Below are 20,589 nucleotides of genomic sequence, written 5' to 3'. Positions count from 1 at the left end.
ATGAACTATCCCATGAAGATCCCATGTCAGCATGCTGCAATATGGGATTGTTCAGCAATACTGTTGCTGTACAGTTCTGTACAACACAACCATGCTTTTATGATGACTAAATTCAATAAATAATACTGAGTAAAAAAAGGTATCACTTAAATAAGTCACCATATCACACAGGCCTAAAAACTACATACAAACAAAACCAAGTTGCTCAACTTCTTTCAAATTCTTTGTGTGTATTCAGAAATATTTTGAATATCTAGGATGCCCTTCCTTTCCAGGCATCCCAAAATGTGTTACAGAAAATGAAAGGGAGCATGAAAGGATTTCTTTCCATATTCACATTTCCATTCACAACCACTGGAGTTAAATATGGCAACTATTCAATAGGAACAGCAAAACTGCATGCAGCATTTTTTGGCAAAGAATAAGAAAAACAGAGCGCTCCCATGAATGTGTTCAGAAAATTTAGATAAGAAAATCTGCATACTCTACATCCAGCTATAATCTTTCTTTTGTGGTTGGACTACACCCCAGCCCCTGTGAAAAATATCCCCCCAAAAGAATCCCATGACCGAAGCAAGAAGCCCCTTGGTTTAAAAACTCTTCAGGCAGACAGCATCTCCACTACCACGATACGACAGAGCATTTGCTCAGTAATATTCACTAACAGAAAGCTCCACGTAGGCGCCGAGCACTAACGCAAGGCTCCTCAAGGCTCTCGCATCCCCGGGTCAGCCGAGGTAGGGCCTCCTCGGCATGGCTTCTGCTGTTGGCAGATATCACAAGCTATTTAAGGCTACAGACATTTTGCCCCGATCGGCCATGTTTTTTGTAATATTTACTTCTCGTACATATGTCTATAACTATGTATACGTCCCACAGAAGGTGAGGTTTAACAGGGTTAGCTTTGTTGGGGAAAAGAAGGTTTGGAGGAAAGGAAACAACTTTCATGTTTAGAAGATTTGAATCTAGTGACTGTCATGGGATGTAAACACTCTTCTGGGGAGGGAGGCTTTTTGTTATGTTTCAGGAGTGCACAGAGTTTTGGATAAAATCTGTATAAATAATCATCCCTCTGTCATTCAACATAAATTTATGCACATGTGTGCACACAGTTATGTTTGGGAATACAAACTATAAAGTAGACATGCCACAGACTTGTAGACAACCTACCACAAGCACAGATCTCGCACAAAATCCATTCTATATTTAAATTTCAGTTTATTGAATTTTAATTATTTCTGATCTGTAGATCACTTTGAGGAAAAACCCCCAAGGTCAAAAGCTTACAAATCCAATTGCAAAACCAAACAGAAGCATCAGCAAGGCCCTTTCCCATGCAGACACCTGCCAAAAAACTGAGTTCCTGACTACTAGATTAGAATCCAACAGCTAAAACTCATTCTAATATTAAAACCAGGTAATTCTCTATGTTGAAATAAAGAAGTAAAAGCTCTCTTATTATTCTGCACATGCTTACTCATGTTGTGTACACAGGGCTCTATAGATCTAACAGTGAATTATCACTTCTTCAATTAGATCCTTATTTATAAAATTAACACATACCCTTTTCATTAGATTTTTTTTTTTAATTAAAAAGCAATAATGTTATTTTCTCTGGAGATGCCTCTGATTGATAGAAAATTTATGCTGTACCAATGCTGTGCTTTCCAGGTTCATAAAACTTACTTGGGTTAGCAGCTTCACAGCAGTAAATATTTTTGTATATATGTATCCGAGCCTGATTTAATAATTTCATTTAACCATGGAAAAGGTTACTCCAAATGCCCCACTAACTAAAATGTCCTTGATAAGCCTAAACTTTTGAAGGTATAGTAGGAACGAAACAAGCCCAAGAATGTTCTGTCATATTCTGAACATCCTTTACTTTGCATAAGGTCCTCAGTAGCAGGTAAATCTGTATTGTTGCAATGGGGAAGCAGTCACTTGTCATTTTAAGATACAATCGTAGTTTATTAATAAAATTATTTTAAACGTACGAGTTAAATCCTTTTACCAATAGAGTGACATTCAGCTATCCAGTGCCATTTTTACAGTCCAAATAGATATGGTCCTAATTGCATAATGCCATTTTATCTGCTGAAGATAAAAGTGCCGATAAACAAAAATGCACATTAGGCAGGAGATTTTTCAGAATAGATTTTTTTTTAAATAACCCACTTGCATTAACAAAAGATTGCAATGGCTTCCAAATTATAGGGTGTTATTTTTAGTGGAAGTAGTTCAATATTCATATTGGAGCAGATGTAGCAGTTTAACAAAACAGCTCTTCAAATCCTGCACAAATTGAAAACAGGAAAACTGATTGCATTTTCTCTTATCACTTTCCTTTTCTGAATTGACACTTTTGGCCTTCTGAAAATTTACACATGGCTTTCATCTCAACAGCACCTGCTGATCAAACAGAAACCTAACATTTTCATGAAAATGGTATAAAGGACTAGTTTTCTTTTTACCATCTTAAAGGGCATCAGCAGTCCACTTGATGGCAACAATTGCTGAGTAGATGGCACGCTCAGAATACATTTTATATTTTCATTACACTTACTTTTAAAAATGAGTTAAATCACTAGTGGCTCTTTCATATTAGCTCTTTGTCTGCTTTAAATTAATTTCAATCTCTATCTCTGCCTGACCCTGATGGGTTTCATTCTACAGTCAGCTAGATTTAAAGAACATCTGAAAGCCTTTGAAATAATGACACACGTATGTTCTGCAGCCACTGGCTCTTCTTTATAGAGGCATTTATATGCAACCATATAAATTAATATATACAATTACGCATACACACGCACATACTGCACAGACATTTCTTTTTACAGTGCTTATACTAAGGAAAAAACGTGTGTATATATCATTTTGCGATATTCCCGCTGCACTGAATTCCCTGAGCATTGTTGATAGAGCGTGTTGAGGGGGAAGAAACCCAAAGCACATTTATTTAATTTAAAGTTGTTCTTTGTTTCCTTTGCAATCTTCAGACTGGGAGAAGGTCTAGCAGGTGCTCTGGAACTTGAGCATCAAGACCGGGTTGAGATGCTGCCACTGGTGAACGTGGCAAGCATGCAAATGGCACAATCAGGAGTCCTTGGGCTCTTGCAAAAGTTTAAGGTATCAAGTCATGTATATAAAATATGAAACATAAGTACCTTGTTATCCTGTCTGCTTCTGAGCCTGTAAACTCTGAAGCACAGCAGCAGGTAACAAGGACCATCTTCCCTTGTACATAATTCTAGGTGTAATTAAAGATACTCCTGAAACCTGCTATGTGTCAGCTTCTTAACTGATAGAGCCCTAACCCCTCTGAAGTACTCTGCTGCCATCCATTACCATTCTGCTTCAGTGATAAGGTAACCTGAAGGCAGAGATGACATACAGTAATATATGTGCCACTCCAGACAGTTGGTTCGTGAATTTCAGTGTTTCATCATGCTCACTGAGGCAATCGCAAACCTGAAATGTCAATATGTTCAGTCAATGGAAGTAAAATAATGGGGCTCTATTGTCTTACCCTATCGATCCGCTGCTGTCAACAAGAATACATGCCCCCCTGGCTTTAAACAAATTTTAATTAGGCTTTTAGTTACCAGATCATATCTATATATCTATTTGTGCAAACACTTGACAAAGTGAAACAGCAATATAAATATTTCAAACTTTTAAATATATTTTAAAGGTAATTGTTTAACATTGCTTTAAGAAATGATCGCTGATAAAGCCGTTTTCTAAGGCAGTGTGCGTGCACACACTTAGCGTACAAGTCATCTTAATCCGGTGAGAACTGAAAAATCACCATCAAAAGTCCAAAACAACCACCACCAAAAAAAAAAAGCGCCACTTTTCCTAAAATCCGCTATCATCCTCTGCGGGGGCTCTGGGAGCCAGGAGCCTGCACTGGAACCACCCCGACACCGAGAGGCTGGGCGCCGCACGCCCGGGCTGACAGCCGGCTCCGGCCAGCCCCCTCACGGCAGGGCCGGGCTGGCCGCAAGGCAAACCAGCCCCCAGCGCCAGCAGGACACCGCCCTTCACCTTGGCCCCGGCCGCCACCCCGCTCCCGCTCGGGGCCGGCGGCTCTCCCGCCGCGCTGGCTTTTTCCCCCTTATCCCCGTCCCTTGAAACACCCAGACAAGCCGCTCTCCTCCTCGACCGTGTTTGAAGTGGGGTCCCTCAGTCACCTATTGTTCTCCGGCCCACCGGGAGATCCCCCACACACACCCCTCAGCACGGCCCGGGGGCGGGGGGAGGCAGCGCCCAGGCCGCGGCCGCCCCAGGCACAACAAAAGGCAGATCCCTTCTCCCTGCCGGCTAATCTCTGCCTGTAAATCCCCCGCCCGCTACAGGGGGGAGATAAGAGGTTACATCTTCACTTCTCCCCCTTCCTATCGACTTGTGCACCGCCGAGAAACACAGGCGGAGGGCCGGGCGGCGGGGGGCGGCGGGGGGCGGCGAAGGGTGTGTGTCCCCCCCCGCCTCTCCCGAACCGCGGGTGGAGATTACCTTCCGGCGGAGGGAAGGAGGGAGGTGTCCGCGCGGCCGGGGCTTTGTGCGCCTTAAACGCACCTCGCAGCTTATCTGCGGCGCAAGGACGGCACATCGCGCCTCCGTGGCCCTGCCGGCACGGGGGGAGCGGGACGGCGGCGTGCATCGGGGCGATTACGGTATCAGCGCGGCCCAGATGGAGGCCGGAGGATGCACGGTGGGTGTGAGGGAACGGGGCTGGGGCGGTACGGCACGGCGCGGCCCGGGGTCCCGCGGGAGGCCGCGCCCGGCATGAGGGGAGGCGCCACCTCCGCGCCGCCCGCCGGGTGAGAAGGCGGCGGCTCCCGGAGCGTCCTGGTCTGTGCGTGTGCCGGACCGCAGGCAGGCATCTGCCCCGGCTCTGCCACTGGAAATTGCCCCGAAAGCTCTCTGAGATAAGGACCCTGCCAGAGACCCAGGGGAGCGCAGCGCTGGCTCCCCAGGGCTCCCCTACCTCAAGTCACCTCCGTTTCCACCAAGGTGATGTCCCCATGACTGCCTTCAGCCCGGCTCCCGCTTCACACGCCATACCTACGTCCTGCACGGAGCACGACGGCTCCTGACCCAGCGAGGTCACAGGACATACCTGCTCCGGGTTTGGCCAAGGCCTGACCCAACCCGACCCACTTGGCCTTGCCGGTGGCGGAAGAGCCTGAACACAACACTGCTGCTACGAGCGGTGCCATCATTCACCAGAGGATGAACAACAAGCCAGAGTAGGTCCCTACACTTAACAGTTCAGGTTTTGAGAAAAGAGAGGGTTTATTTTGACGGGATTCATCAAAGAGGACTGGGTTACCACAAGGTAGGGTGGGAGCAGGCGGCCTGGCCTGCCTACCACAAGCACAACCAGCAGAATGGCTGTGCTAGCACCAGGTTGCCAAGCAAACTGCGCGCTTGGGTTTTAAAGTTTTAAAAACGTTTCTCCCTAGGAATCAACACTTATTTAAGGAAACGAGTTTCCCTTGCGCATCTGCAAAGGAGCACTGTGAAGGCTGGGATGAGGACAATGACGGCACGCTGGAGTGAGACAGGCATTGTTCAGTGCAGAACTCCTTCCAAAATCACTCGGCCAAGATAGCAGTTTTTTCCACAAGAAAAGAAATAAAGGGAATTTGACACATAATACAAAGTGAAAACCAGAACCTAGATGGGGGAAGGGCGTGTGTGTGAAAATCGTGTCACCGCAATGAATGTCAGATAAAAAGGGGTCTGTCACAAATCCTCCACTAATCCAATAATGCGAAAACCTCTTGGTATCACTGAGACGTAGCACAAGGTTTTTTTTTTTATTATTTTTCATAAACCACTCTATATGTTTAGCCTTAGAAAGACAGCAGTTTGGCAAATTTTCCTATCACAAAAACAGGACTTTGATTTTTTTCATTAAAGGCAAACTGATTTTCACGTGTCAAATTTACTATGCATGTCTCAGCCAGTATTTTTATCCTGAAGAAGGGCCACTTCTCCCTCAACTTCCTCCAGTTGTCAGTTGTGTGACAACCATATTTAGAGGTAATCAGACAGGTCATATTACAAAAGTTAGTCAACTCATTTGAAACCTTAGCCCCTAAACTTAATGGTCTGTTCTATGCATTTCTGAAGAAAAGTGACTTTAATTAATTCAACCCGCAAGGTACCACAGAGCTTTCTCTGCATACATTCTTTCAAAATATTATGTTCAAATGAGAGATTGCTGGTTTTTAGGGATTTTTGTTGTGGATTTTTTTCCTTGAAAAAAAGAAATATATATATATATATATATCTCATGCCATGAACTAATTTAGGATCCATCAGATTCTCATCTTGCAGAGCCACAATGTGTGTCTTATATCTACGCTGGCCATTCCGACAGGCAGTTTTACTATTTGAATCACAATTCTCTAAAGAAAAACTAATCCAGGATCCTTTCTAATGTAAACAGTTTGCTGCGAAAACACTCACATTTAAAAATAAAGCAATGTGTGTTAATAAAATAAATACAATCAGAGTACAAATGTGTAACAGAAGTGGCGTTCCATAAGCACAGCTGTCTCAAAGTCCAAGCTGCAGGCTAGAAATCTTAATTTCAACTGACTTTCTCTTAATAATGGGTTACCTTCCTGTAAAGCGTAAAGTCCATCTGCCCGAGGCAGATAAGTTTTGAAGCATTAAAATAGATAAAAATCTAACATTTTCTTTCTTGCATTGAATATGTGAATTCTAGTGTGCTATAATGTGAGAATTCCAACATATGACCATTATGGCATAATATCTCATAGCTCAGCTTGTCATTACTTCTCTTGTAATTCTTATGTTAATTATGTTCATAATTACTATAAACAGATGTGGTAGAAATTCATGTGACCTTTTACTGCAGAATGCATTTCTCACACTTTCCACTTTATTTTACTAATATACCGTTAAACCAGAGGAAAGTATTTCTGACACACTCCGCATGTAATGTGTGTACATATTTAACATGAAACCATTTCTACCTCATATTTCAGCCAAAGGACCACCTATATGCCAATACATTGACAGAAAAGCAATGGTAACTGAGAAGCCTACCCTGAAACATACACCTAAAAGACTGCGCTTACAGCAGACCTTTTTTTGACTGAACCTAGCTAAAGCCACCACTGAAGCCTAGGACTTAAATGGAACGCTGCATTTTTATTCAGCACCTTTGTTAATGCAGCAGTACCCTGCTTTACAACTACAAGTACATGACAGCCATACAGCAATTTATTTTACTCACAGCCCCAACCATCACCGTCTGTACACAAAACACATTTACAATAAAATCACTATGGATTTCATTAAGAGAAAGCCTACTCGAATTTCATTTCTTTGGACCTAATCTATAATTAGTGTGGACAGACAGGTGCAAACCCTTCTCCTCTACAGATGGCTACTGGAAATGGTGCAAAATAGCTCCTTCTGTTTAAACAACACACAGATAACCTGCTCTGCTCTTATCACTTACAATTACCTCCATTATACTGAACTAATGTTTACTTTAATAAAACGTCCACTGTTCTCTAAACGTTATTTGGAAACTTTCATATCAATGGCAGGAAAAAAAAATGAAGATGGAAGTCAATGTCTTTCAGATGAAAATATTTTGGGGAGGGAAAAAAAAAAGCCTTTTAAAGGGCAGGATATTTTGACTTTGATTTTACATCTGCTGATCATTTTTCTTTATCCACAAAACCACACAGTATACTACTTCCTCATGTATTTATGCTACCATATATTAAACTAATCAAGTTTATAGTAAATAAGAACAGGATAACTCTAATTTTAAAGCAGTTCTTTAAAAAGGAACATCTATTTGGAAAACCAAGATCCTTTACATTAAAAGTTCATCTTTTAAAGTAACTTTTTTAGATCTTTCACGTGAAAGAAGGTGCAGAAAATGAAATCTGGAAGCCAGTGTTCTGAGAATTTACACTCTCACTACTTATGCTAAATTCAATGTCAGTTTAAACTTTTGTAAATATTGTAGGTTGCTATTAAAGGCTGTGTGAAAAAGAGCAGGCTGCTACTAACTACGTGGATCAAAGTTGTGTTTTTAATGTATCCAGATTTAAAATAATTTTCTTTTTACATTTAGCCAAGCCATGAGACATAACCCTTTCCCAACACCAAATTCACGTTTTATTTCAGCTGATAAGGCTTCTTGATCTCTGCATGACAACTGAAGTTTCTACAGAACAAAGAACAAGATCCTCCCCCCCCAATCTAAAAGATCTGAAGCTCCTGCAATAGCAACATACTAATATCCTTATTCAATTAGCTAAAGATTTAACAGTAATGGACTGTGGCAAGTGGATTTGAAAGATGAAAATGACAATTGCAAGCCCTTTCTCCCATCACCCCCAATGCAAATACTGCAGATGCCCATTTCACCCAAAGTGTCTGGTAGAGAGGAGTTTGCAGTCTGCACAGTACCTCAGTGAAGTGAGCTTCGCATTCAACGCCTGTCGTCTGAAGTTCATTTCAGAGAAGTGAGAAACAGGATTTGACAGGGAAGAATGTCTTGAACTGACTAGCCACTGACCAGCACTCCAGGTGGAGCTATTTTTCTCCCCTTTATTCTATAAACAATACTTCCAGTATAAAACTCCATGTGCGCGCAGGCATACGTAGTGTTAAGCGTATACAGATGAGAGACACCGTGTGATGTTTTACTGGTCCATTATCTAGGCACAAAACGAGTTAACACTAAGGTGGTCAAAAATGGTAGAAGGCAATGTTTTACTTGAAAAGATTTTGGAAACTATTTAAAAGCTCAAAGCCTTTGAAGAAAAACAACTTGAGCAGCAGTTGCCAGGAAGCAGTGACCTAACACTGCTGTCTGCATTCCATTACAAACAGAATGGTTCTTGTCTCCTACAGCATGCACAGGGCTCAGGAACCCAGCCGCTCACCCTCCTGCAAACGCAGGGCCAAAGGAAGAAGTCCTGCCATCATCTCCTGTATGCCTCTCGCCTGGCTTCAGCTTGCCAGAGACATCAACAGATTTAAGGGTGGGTTGGGTTTTTCGTGGGGTTTGGGGTTTTCTTGCACTGATGCATGGTTGCGCTTCCCATGACAGCAAAGAAAAATGACGCACAAATTGAAAGTAGTAGCAATGATATTGAAGGTTCAGATATGATGAAACTGACCTTAGAAAAGTTATCAATTATCAAAAACAGTGTAACTTCCTAATTAAAAACCTTCGCAGCGAGTCTGCAGCGCTTCTCACACCTAACAAAGCCTTTGCCAACTTAGTATTTTCATAGACTGTACAGTTATGAATAAGCCATGTTCAAATCTTTTTCCTAATGTCTTTTCTATTGATGGGGAGCCACAGGAACACCTAGTGCTAAAACCAGGACGTATAAACAAGATAGACTAACTTTTTTTAACATTCAGCCGAGCTGAAGGAAATTCCCTGATCATATTGGATTTCCTAAGGAAATCAGCCCAGAATAAACTGAATGAGGTTTTCAGACTTCCCATGGAAAGGTCAAGCATCAGCTTTAACAACCATTAGAAACCAGTTTCAATCCTCTTGGCTATCCAGATTCACTAAACCGTTAGCAGAAAAGCAGAACAGAAAATCTGGACAATACAATTCAAATCTAAATATGTTTTTCACGTCTTGTCTCAAACTACAGTTAACAAAGTTGCTTATGTAAACTTTCCATTGCATCTGTCAGGATGCAGAAATAGAGAAGGAAATGTAAGGCTACAAGGGTATAATTAAATAAATTATATTCACCCTTAGCCCTAACATATTGTGTTTACAAATACAATAATTATGTTTCTAGCTACATGTCAAAAGAAAATATTTTCTAAGTCCTTCAAAAAGCATGCAAGCATTACTGTAAGTAGGAAATAAGTCAAAACAGATTAGTAGACCAAAAATGGGGGGGTAGGGTGGGGGGGGGAATCCTGCTTTGGTCAGCAACTCGGACCACCATCAGGGGATAAATCAATTTGCAGCAGCTGTGGACAGCCAGTTAAGTCTGGGGCCTGAACAGATTAATTAGGGGAAGCGATGTTAAAAGTTAAAGGGGTCAGCGTTACATTAAGCACACGAATATTTGCTGGAGCAAACGCTTGGCTGTACATACCAAGACTCAGAAGACATCCTTGTCGTTAGTCAGGACTATGCCTATAGCCAAACGTTTGGCACTTGCGTTCCCAGGGACAGCACGGCAGTTCCCGCAGACTGCTTTTAAGAGGTATATACCTATATCTCTGCCCAGCCTCTGCTATGCCATGCCTGTCACCGGCGTCCTGCTTTGCCTGCAAAGGCAGGCGTGCAGCTGTGCACAACGCACCGTGCAAGTGCACCTTGGAGACGTACCGGCAGAGCAGAGGCAGGCGCTTCCAGCCCTGCTGCGGTTGGCAATAGAAAACTTGAGCAGCTCTTTAGGGAAGATTTGCTATCACGGGCTGAGCGGATCCGCATCTGAGCGATCTGCGGGCAGGAGCTGCCGGCGCCAGGGCACCACTACCAGGAGGCTGGCAAGAGACGAGTCCTTTCCGTGCCGTGATTTAGGGCAAGGCGGAGGTAGGAGGGGGTGACTGGCAGAGCCTGCTGCGGATCTGGAGACCGAGGGCTGCTCTGCCAGAGAAACCCGAGCAGCTTCGAGGCGGCTGTTCCCCACCGCGGCGGTGGCGGGGAGCTCCCGACGGCGGCCGGGCAGGGAGGTCCCGCCGCGCCGGGCTCCGGGCTGCAACTTGGGGGGCGTGCGGGGGAGGCTGCCTCGGCGCCTCTTACCTTCGCCCTCCCTCCCTTGAACTTCTCAGTGAACTGAAGGAAGGAACATTTTAGCTCCTGCTTGGAGCAAGAGCGATTTGAGAGCTGCGTCCGATTAGTTACTTTCAGTTTCTCTCTAACATTTAGGAGAGCAGAGTACAGTAACAACACAGATATTTCTCCATAAATTAATGTGTAATGGAGCCGCGGGTGTCTCTGCTAGGGTGGCAAGTCCTTCCTTACCCTAAACCCAATTTTAGCCCAATCTCGCAACTTTGGCGCTAACAAAAGGACTCGAAGTCGCCAAAAGTCAAAGGCTGGTCTAAATGGCCGGGAGTATGGTTCTCATCCTTCCGATCTCCCTTATCGATGGTGCGTTGCGAATTTATGGAATCAAACCACTCAGCTCACATAGACGAGATGACACAATTGCATTGTATCGCAGTTTTGGAAATGCAATCCCTAACGTTGCCCTATCGTTTTAGGAAACGAGATACTTGCAAGATCGCGGTGCAGCTAAAGACGATGTGTGCCGCCTGAAATATTTCTTGCAAAATAGCCTGAAGTGATGTTGCCAGTGCTACATAATCCGATGATCGTAATGAAACAAACAAAAAGAAAATCCCACCAGAAATATTTCAGACACTCCGACTCACACTGGCTAGCTGTGATGCGGAGCGAGGGGAGGCAGGAAAAAAAAAATGCAAGTCCTAAATCAAGACAGAAACCCAAGGCTGTAGAGGAATATGTGCTTGGGAGGGTTATTTTCTTAAAAACAAAACAAAAAACCCCCAAAACCAACACACCTGGGTGTTTGGTTTCTGGGCTCTTGAGAAATATTCTGGGTGCGAGTTTGTGAGCCGGGGACAGCGGGGGTAAGAGCTGCATGCAATGCTAACCTTGCCCGGGCACAGCGGCAGCCCCGGTCCGCCTGGGTTAGTTACAGCCGCGGGAGCCCCTCAGAGCCAGGAGAGCCCTACGGGAAAGGAGAAAGGGGAAGAAAAAAGGGGCTCGGGCTCCCCCCGCCCCAGCGCGCCCTGCCCGCGCCCCGTACTCACACTGCAAAGGACCGGAGATTCCCACCATTCGCCACGGGCTGCGAGCTGCAAATAAAAGTTCCCGTCCTGCTCGGGGGAGAGCCGGCAGCCCAGGCTGCTGGAGGGGCGAGGGGGTGGGAAAGGGGAGAGCAGCGCAGCGCGGCTTCCCTTCCCAGTCCAGATGATCCACGTCCACAAAAGTCAAAACGAGCTGAGGAGAAACTCCAGCTGCTCTTCCCCCCCCCCTCCTCTCTCTCTCGCTCTTTTTTTTTTTTTAAAGGAGGATCAGCTCGAGAGAGAGACTACTGGTTCCACGGGAAAGGACAAGAACCAAAAATAAAGCAAAGTCTCCAAGTCGAGGTTGTTAATGCCCAGGTCCTTCTCCTCGCTGCTGCCGCCGCAGACAAACGTGATGTGGAGTGCAGGGAGCGGCCGCTGTCAGTGGCGGGGTCTCTGCGTGTCCCCGGGCAGCCGACGCATAGCTCTGCCCCCGGCGGAGCCGAGCCGAGCCGGTGCGGTGCGGTGCCGAGCCGAGCCGAGCCGATCCGAGCCTCCCAAGGCTGCGCCGCGCTGCGCCGCTCCCCGCGCCGCTGCGCCCGGCTCCCCCGCTAGCAGGCACCTCGCGAGGCAGGCAGCATACTGCCGGCAGCCGGCCCGGCCCCGCTACCCAGGTGCAGGGGGGGAGGGCTTAAAGCAGTGGGAGGTGATAGAGGTAGGAGACATCTGTGTCGTGAGGAGGTTAGTGGGGGTCAAGTATATGTTAACAATAGGCGAGCGCGGTCCCTCTCGGGCAGCCTGCCTACTCTTTCTTTCTTTCGCTCGCTTTTACTGGGTGGACATCTAACTTGCTCCCTAATGATGCCTCCCCGGCTTTAAGAGTCCAGACTGCCCTGCAGTAACCCAAGACAAACACTTTCTCTAGCCATCTGGAGAGCTCCTGGCTGCTCTGCCTGTGTCTCATCACTGTGTGAAGAGACAGCAGTGCTAGAAATCAAGCCACTCTCAGATCTACTCTCTAATCCCCTTCTGTTAGCTGATTTCCAGTCAGACTGTTTGCTTTTGCATTAGATAATAGCCTTAGAGAAAACAATTATCATTTTCTTTTTCCCTTTGTTTTTCCCTCTTTCTAAAGTACAGTATCGAGGAAGGCCTCCCTCGCTCTTTTTTTAAGAAATTTATAGTCTCTCATGACTTGCGGAACCCAGATGCAATTTCACACTTTCCTGGAAGGGGATTCTGGATTCTTCGGAAAGCAGCGACACAATCGCAACTGCAGTGAAAATCAATTACTATCATCTACAATTAATAGAAGCATGCCACCGTTTGACTTTGTCTTTCGTTACATAATTGTTTCAGTAGGCATCCATATATTTTCCGATTCATCAGTTATTCCTTTCTACGTTTCACAGAGAATATTATTGTCAGTCATACAACCTACAGCAAACCGGTACTACTGCTGTCGTGTTGACACTATATAAAGAAGGCGTCTCCACAAAAAAAAAAACAAAAAAAAAAACAACCCACAAACACATCAACTTCATATATCGAGTAAAAGAGAGGGGGTTTTTTAAAGTTGCAGATAATGGATTGAAACTGCTGGAGCTGCCTGGACATTTAGCTTCATTTTTTCAAATGTCAGATGTTAAGTGTAAGAGTGAGCACAGAATAGAACTTCTAATCAAGCTGCGTTCTTTATTCTTGTACATATATGTGCGCGCACGCGCACGTGCACACACACGCACATATGCTATAGGCCTGATCTTGCCAATGTACGAATGCCTAATTTTAAACACATAAATGGACCTATTGAATGCAAACTAACCTTACGTGTGTTTATCATAAGCATGTACATGCATGTTCCAGAATGAGGGGAAGCATTTATAAATATATATATAAAAAAGCATGTTTATAGCAATATTTATCTGCCTCTGTGGCTGGCTTTGAAAATTTAGTTGATTTTGAAAATATGTTTAAAATATATTTTATGATCTGGATAAATCTGTCTTTTCTGCAGATATTTAGGAACATGGAGCTTTAACGAACTGATTGGCATATAGTAATAGAGGGTCAAATTTACCTTGAAGTAAATTCAGCTCAACAGAGCGTAAATCAGGACATGTTTTGGTCTACTGTGATTACAATTTACAAAAATAATGAGAAGCCACAAGTCTGGCATTGATTTCTAATTTGAAAGCTATCTGTTTTACAGAGGTCTATTTCAAGGCCAAAATTATGGGAGAACCTTTAAAAAAGTATTATTTTAAAATAGTCTAAAAATAGCAAATTTTACAAGGCTTCTTTTGTCTACGGCAGATCTAGAAACTTTAGTTGAGCCTGAAAATCTTTGTGACGGGATACTTTCGTGCCAATTGTTGTATTTGCAAACTGAAAAATAAATGAAAGATTTGCCAATGGTCCCAGAGCATGTTTCGCTGAACTGTCAGGGGCTGAACACCGAGTCCTAATTCTCAGTTTACAGCTTTAAAAAAAACCCGCAGCGCTTCCTCTTTGGCGTGTACCTTCATTCTGAAAGATCAATCTACTTTCTAGGTATCATCGTCCAAAATAGGGAAGGAACATCAGTTTAGATTTAGAAACTCTGGAAACTCCAGTCTGAGCTATTAACAATTAAATATCTACCTACAAACCGATTAAGTTTACAGACTTCTGCCTTCCCTTTCCATAATGAGAAAAATACAGAAATCACCTATTAAACCCCCAGCCCTGGCTCGTATTGCACAGCATTTCCCATTGCTACCAGTAAGGACAAAGCCTGCCCGGATAATGAAGCATAGTAGAGAGCAGTAAATATTCACTACTTCATGGCAACTACACTTTTCTCACAAACTCTGAGAGATAAATTGACACTATTCCTAAATAATAAGAGATGGTAACCATCGAGTATTATCATGGTATTGCAAAGCTGGTGATTGAAGCTTGGCTTATTGCAAGCTTCTCTTATCCATACCTTTTTCTTTTCTCTATTTATTTCCTGGAGAAAGTAGATATGTTTTAGTGAAAAAGGAAAAAATAAACATGTTCTTTGAAAGATGAATTCATGTTTGCAGGAAGAAAAAAAAATGCAGCCTCACAGTAGACCTCACGAATACTTGGTAACTTTACACCCTGCAGATTTTTTCTGCAGACTGTAGATGCCATGTCTGATTTGACATATGAAGGATTTACACTGTGTATCACTGTGTGACACTGTGTGAGAGAAAGGCTGGTAAAAGTATAGTTGCACATGGAAGTCAGAAATATCCTGCTAGGCTGTCCAAATCTGACTATATTTTGATTGTACAGAGACCGATCAAATGTTCAGAGCTGAAACATGGCTTATTCTTTACTGTGAATAATTATATTATGGGCAGTCATCTGCACTGAAATTCTTGGAAGAGAACTTATATATCAACTCACCTCATTGCAGTTTAAAAATAGAGACAAGTATGTCCCTTCTAATTGTCACTGCCTTGCAGCTCAGAGTGTTACACATTGTCACATGTCCCCATCCAGAGCTCAATCTCCTCAAACACTTTTCCACTCAAACCGTGCAGACTTTTAAGTCCGTGCTTGTTTTTTCAGCCATGTCTCTCAATTAAAGCGCCTTCCACTTCTGAAAGGCTCGGTTTCGCGAAGCACGCGAGAATCTCGCTATTCGCTTCCACTGGAGCTGGATTGGGCCCTGGCTCATGGATCGGGGCCGTGTGTGGCTGCTGCAGCGCTCATTTGACAAGCACTCATTTTGATGGAGTGGCGCAGTAAATGTTCATATAAAACTAAATAGTCGGATAGAATGCTAAGCTGGATCCTTGATAGCTTTAACTTATGAACCTTTCCCTTAAGCATGTTTTTCCAATTTTCCCTCTAATTTACAAGTATATTTTACATGTTAGCGTGGGCCACACTTTGTTTTCATTTCAGTCTGTTCGCACACCTTTTGTGGGTCGTGCAGTCCAGAGGACGGCAGCGGGATGGAGGCTGCTGCAGGATTCACATTAACATGGCATATGCTTTCCCTGGGAAATCCTTCCCGGTTTAGCCAGAGTACAGGCTAAACCCTGCCTTGACCCCTGCACAGAAAAGCAGCAAAGACATAAAAAGTCCTGCGGTGCAGAAATGCTGCCCCCTGCTCCGGGGCTTGGCGAGGGCTGGGGCAGGTGACTGAGTTGCTGGATGCGCTTTGCGGCTTCACGTATGGGGGAAACACGCGCCAGGACTAGCGCTTGATAACGGGAGCAGGATACGTGCAGTAGCAGGATGGATCCCCACCCTTTAGTATGCAAAGCATGTCCACTAGGTGATGTACATGCTGCAAGAGCTGACATATTACCTGCTTCTCTCTCTGTTCATACTATTGTTTATCCTTCGCTTTTGGTAGTGAGGAAAACGTATCAAGTTCCTTCCAGATTAAAAAAAGAGAGGCTATCTGCTTTCAGGACTTTACAAGCTCCACTGATGTACATATTGACATCTCCTCGTCTAACGTGATAGATTTCAGCCCTGCTTCATGTACAGTTATTTAGGATATCCCTTAATTAAATTGTATGCTAAGGACATTTTTTTGCATTCTTGTTTGCCTTTTGGCATTGTCAGGACTCCTAAACACCCGTAAATGTTGCAGCATTCTGAAGCACTTTGCAGAAGAATATATGCACAGTGACAGAAAAAGAGGAGCTGGGTTATTTTGGAAAAGATCACATAAACAAAAAATATATATTGGCAGTCATTTGCGGGAATGCCAGCTTTGTCCCTCCTTTTCAGTGAAATATGGCTTCTTATTAAAAACCAAATCTTTTCAAGAGAAAAGATTCTACTGGTTAAACAAAGCAATACCAAGCAATAAGAGGGAGAAAAAATATTTTGAAAACTTTCACAGAAGCAAAAAGCTTATCTTGTCTTAATCCATTGTCTGTTTTATTTATGCAACCAACTATGTATGGAATATTTATTAAATGAATATTTAATATTAAATATATTTTAACGCAGAAAACATTTATTTTTAGTGCTGAGGTTTTTTGTCTGTGCTGAAACCAAAAGAATAGGTTGTGCTGAAATAACACAGGCTTAGCGCTTCTTCTCTAACAAACGTGAAAACACCAAAATGGAAATAATAAATTTGGTTTCCATCAATGTCAAAGAGCAGGAAACATTTTGCTGTTGAGGTTCCTGGAAGCAATAAGTGCTGTATTAACTGCCACGCAACACACACACACTCTCACACAGGATACCTCGCCTAACCAGGGGAAACCGTTGCCCTAACACACATGCATACAGTTCCTTAACTCCCCACCTGCTGGGCAGCCACCTGCAATAAACAATAGTGGTCTATGATCAGACAGTAATAAAATAAGCAGCCACAAAGCTGTTTACCTAAACACCACTAGAAGTCCCCCAAAAGCTGAGCTGAACCCCTCCCTCCGAGGCGAAGTGGGGGGACCTCTCTTAGGACAACCTCCGAAGGCCAGCACGTTCCCTTTTCAAATCTACCTACTGTTTAACTAGAGACAGCGACCATCTGTACCGTACGTAATGGTGCACAGCTACTATAAAGTAATGAATCCAAGGTGCGTGATCCATTCCAGGTTTCCTTTTGTATATACACAGTCCCTCGGTGCTCCGTCTCCTAAAAAGTACAGTGACATTTTGTATATGGAAGGCTAACAACATAACTCTCTTATCTTTTTCGCTGACATGTTGACAGTACATTATTCCACTTACACACAAGCTTAAATTGGGGATATAACTGCATTTCCCTGCTGGCTGCAACTAACCAATATACTGACCCTGCTCCCGTATCAAATATCGGGCTCATTCAGATTTCATAAAGAGAGGTGAAGTCCTCTTTTGGTATATCAGATCTCCATGTCTCCAGCTGTAAATAAAAACAAATTGGTCTAGCTGGGAACTCTATTAATATCATGACCTCAGGATGATGTAACTGAAACCGCATTTTCCACACACCCCCCAACCACTGTTTATATTTGCATCAAACTAAGTTAAACAAAGGTATGTTTTAAAGCCCCTGTCTGGGGAGAAAAAAAAAAATTCTGTTCTTGAAGGCAGTTTTTATTGTAGTGATTGCTTCAAAATGCATCTGTCTCTATAACCTGGAAAACTCCTTCACAGAGATCCATAAATACTCTAGAAGCCACTTAGAGATTTTGGTATTCTGGTTTCCTTTACATTGTATTTACAATTGTGTATATACATATATGTTTTGACAGTTCCTATGCAAGTCAAAATGAACTTTAGACTTTGCCTTGCCTTCCATGACTATTTTAGAATTCACAAGACAACAATTTAAAAATCAAGTTTTAACTGGGGTGTAGTACACAGCTTAAACTCAGAAACACATATTAACATAAAGAAGGTATTTTGCTTTTTAAAAAAAAAAAACCACAAAACAAACAAGTATCATAGCAAACAAAAATGATATTTCAAAGTTTCAGACTGCTGTGGAAAAAACTCAGCTAGATAATTGAGTCTGATACAACTTTGTTTGTTGGACTCTATTTAAAGCCTGGTTTATTTTTAGAAAGAAACTGATGAAATCTAGTTTGCTCAGGAATAGTTATTTGCAGATCAATAGCAACTTAAAATGTTGTCTCATATGCACATCATTACAGGGAAGATGCTTTGATACATCAGTCACTTATTACTTCTGCTCTCAGGCAAATAAGAAAAGTAGAAGTAATGAAAAAATTATGTCTTATAGAAGACTGAAGTATTTTTTCCCCTTTCACTGGCAAAAGCTTTCTTTTTAAAAACTTTTAAAGATGGAAGTTAAGAGGACGTGGGAAGTAAATAAACCATAATACAGAAATATTCAGAAAGAGCAAAGCATGGTGTGAGAGATGCTATTTATAGAACAAGGAAATAAACATAACACGTTTAACACTACACAGTGCAATGCAAAAAAATTAACATTTTAAAGGGAAAACAACAATGAGGATGCCTAAGAAAACCCACGTTATATGGTTAAAAAAAAAAAAGAGCTAAATTCAGCCACCTTTAGTTGAACTGAGTAGCAACCAATTCTGGTCTGTTCTCCGTCAGTTCGTTGGAACTTTTCTTGAAATTAGGTGCTGCTGCATGTGTCAAAATCTCATCTGAAGTGCCATAATAATTTATTGCCCGTCTGTAGAAACAACCTGATTCTGTCTCACTGAAATAACTGATGTGTTTGGCCACTGATTTCCTAGGGAAGGAGCCGAACTAGAACACTCACAGACCTTATTACTAAAAATACTCTTCTTTTCAAATAATGTATTTTTAGCTCAGACTTCTTTCCTTCTTGCACAATTACTTGCCTTTTAACCATGGGCAAAAAAAGTAAACATGATGTATTTGATAGTTATGTCCTATATAACAGAAACTAAGTGAGTCAAATTTAGAAGTCAAATTAAAAAATTTCAAAAGTAGAAACTATCTTTAGTCTGCAAGACATCAACATGTTAAAATATAGAAAGGATTCATTTCCCTGGTTTGACTTGTGTTTGTTCACTGCCAGCAGCAACAAAACTTATAAACTGTGTCTCTAAAGCATCCAAGAGATCCAAGAAGATATGACTTCCGAGCCGCTCTCATCACCTACGGGACGTGGTGCTGCGAAAGATTCACCTTACAGCAGCCCCTGCCGCTTTGCGAGCAGCTTAAAGAACTGGAAATTAAGCTTTTTGGAAGGTCCTGTGTCAGAAACGGACTGTTTCTGATTGCATATCTGCATTTCCTATACAACTCTCATATCTGTGAGTTGGGGAAGGGCATTGATATCTGCATTTTACAGAGCCGCGTGAGTGGGGGCTGGCTCTTGGTCTCATAACCGTGAGATCTCCTCTGGGTTAGCAGCTGAAGGAAGAACTTACAGTCAGTTCTGCTCTTCAGCTCTGATGTGGAAAAGCTGCAGGGAAAATCAAAAAAAGGTTCAGATTTTAAATTAGAGTTGATGAATCATTTGTATTTGTCTGTTTGGTGAGCATGAGCTTCTACTTTGTGCTTTTAAATTTTCCTTATTTTATAGAACGAGAATTTTTTTTATACTGACTAGATCACTGTGAGAAGGTGAATATTTTTGTGGTTCTTTACAGAAGTATAATCACTCTTCCCACAATTTATAATTATTCAAACTTTATTTAATAAAGCCCAAGCAATATATCTGATGTTGCTTCTCCTATTTCTCTTCTTAACAATTTTTGGCCTGGAAGCTTCCCAGTCTTGCTTGTTTATCTTCTCACATAGCTTTGAGGTAACAATATACATCTCCCCATGTCCTCCCTTTGCCTTTCTCAATCCATAAACAGTCTTTCAGTGAAATTTGCTACACAGCAGCAAATTGCAGATCCTGATGAATTGTAGGCTGCAGTGATTTCTAGATGAAGTCAATCTCTCTGTTTTGTGGGACTCCTCTGAAATTGATTCCTTCAGATTTCCAATTGCAATGCTGGAGATTTCTGTTTATTAAATTTAGCATTCTTCAGCAAAATTATCTCTTTATTGGGATCACTGTCACTCAGCCAGCATTTCAGAGTTCAGTAACAGCAAACGAAAAAAGCTGAGAGAGTTCAATATTCTTTCTCATTTAGCTGTATCAGAACAAAGTTTCCTAATTTTAGTTTGCGTAAGCTTTGGGATCCACTCCAACAGTTAAAGAAGAAAGTTTGAGGATTCCTAGAATTAGCATCTCTTCATCTGAAGTCCTTTAGCAGAGGCATTTAAGATGGAAAATTTTCATCTGGCTGGATATGGTGTGTTGGGGGTTATTCCACATCACAAAAG

General features: G+C 42.6%; 1 protein-coding gene across 6 annotated transcripts in view; it reads right to left on the bottom strand.

Moving 5' to 3' along the window:
* RUNX1T1 (RUNX1 partner transcriptional co-repressor 1) overlaps positions 1–17,324 on the bottom strand; it is a 116,761-nt gene extending 99,437 nt beyond the window's left edge. The window contains exons 1-2 of one of the 6 annotated variants that reach the window (XM_054816612.1): positions 11,836–12,495; positions 11,677–11,753 (exon numbers count right to left, since the gene is read on the bottom strand). Coding sequence is in view for 1 of the 6 variants with exons in the window: in XM_054816614.1 (XP_054672589.1) it covers positions 11,836–11,863 (28 nt within the window). In the remaining 5 variants the exon portion in view is untranslated. Of the gene's footprint in view, positions 1–8,475; positions 8,502–10,145; positions 10,163–11,676; positions 11,754–11,835; positions 12,496–17,305 lie in introns of those variants that run through there. The other 5 variants (XM_054816616.1, XM_054816618.1, XM_054816614.1 and 2 more) reach the window with 5 other exon arrangements.
* Positions 17,325–20,589: the final 3,265 nt, after the last annotated feature.

Source organism: Grus americana, chromosome 2, assembly GCF_028858705.1.
Source record: "Grus americana isolate bGruAme1 chromosome 2, bGruAme1.mat, whole genome shotgun sequence".
Lineage (NCBI taxonomy): Eukaryota > Metazoa > Chordata > Aves > Gruiformes > Gruidae > Grus > Grus americana.
This window is presented reverse-complemented; position numbering and strand designations above follow the sequence as displayed.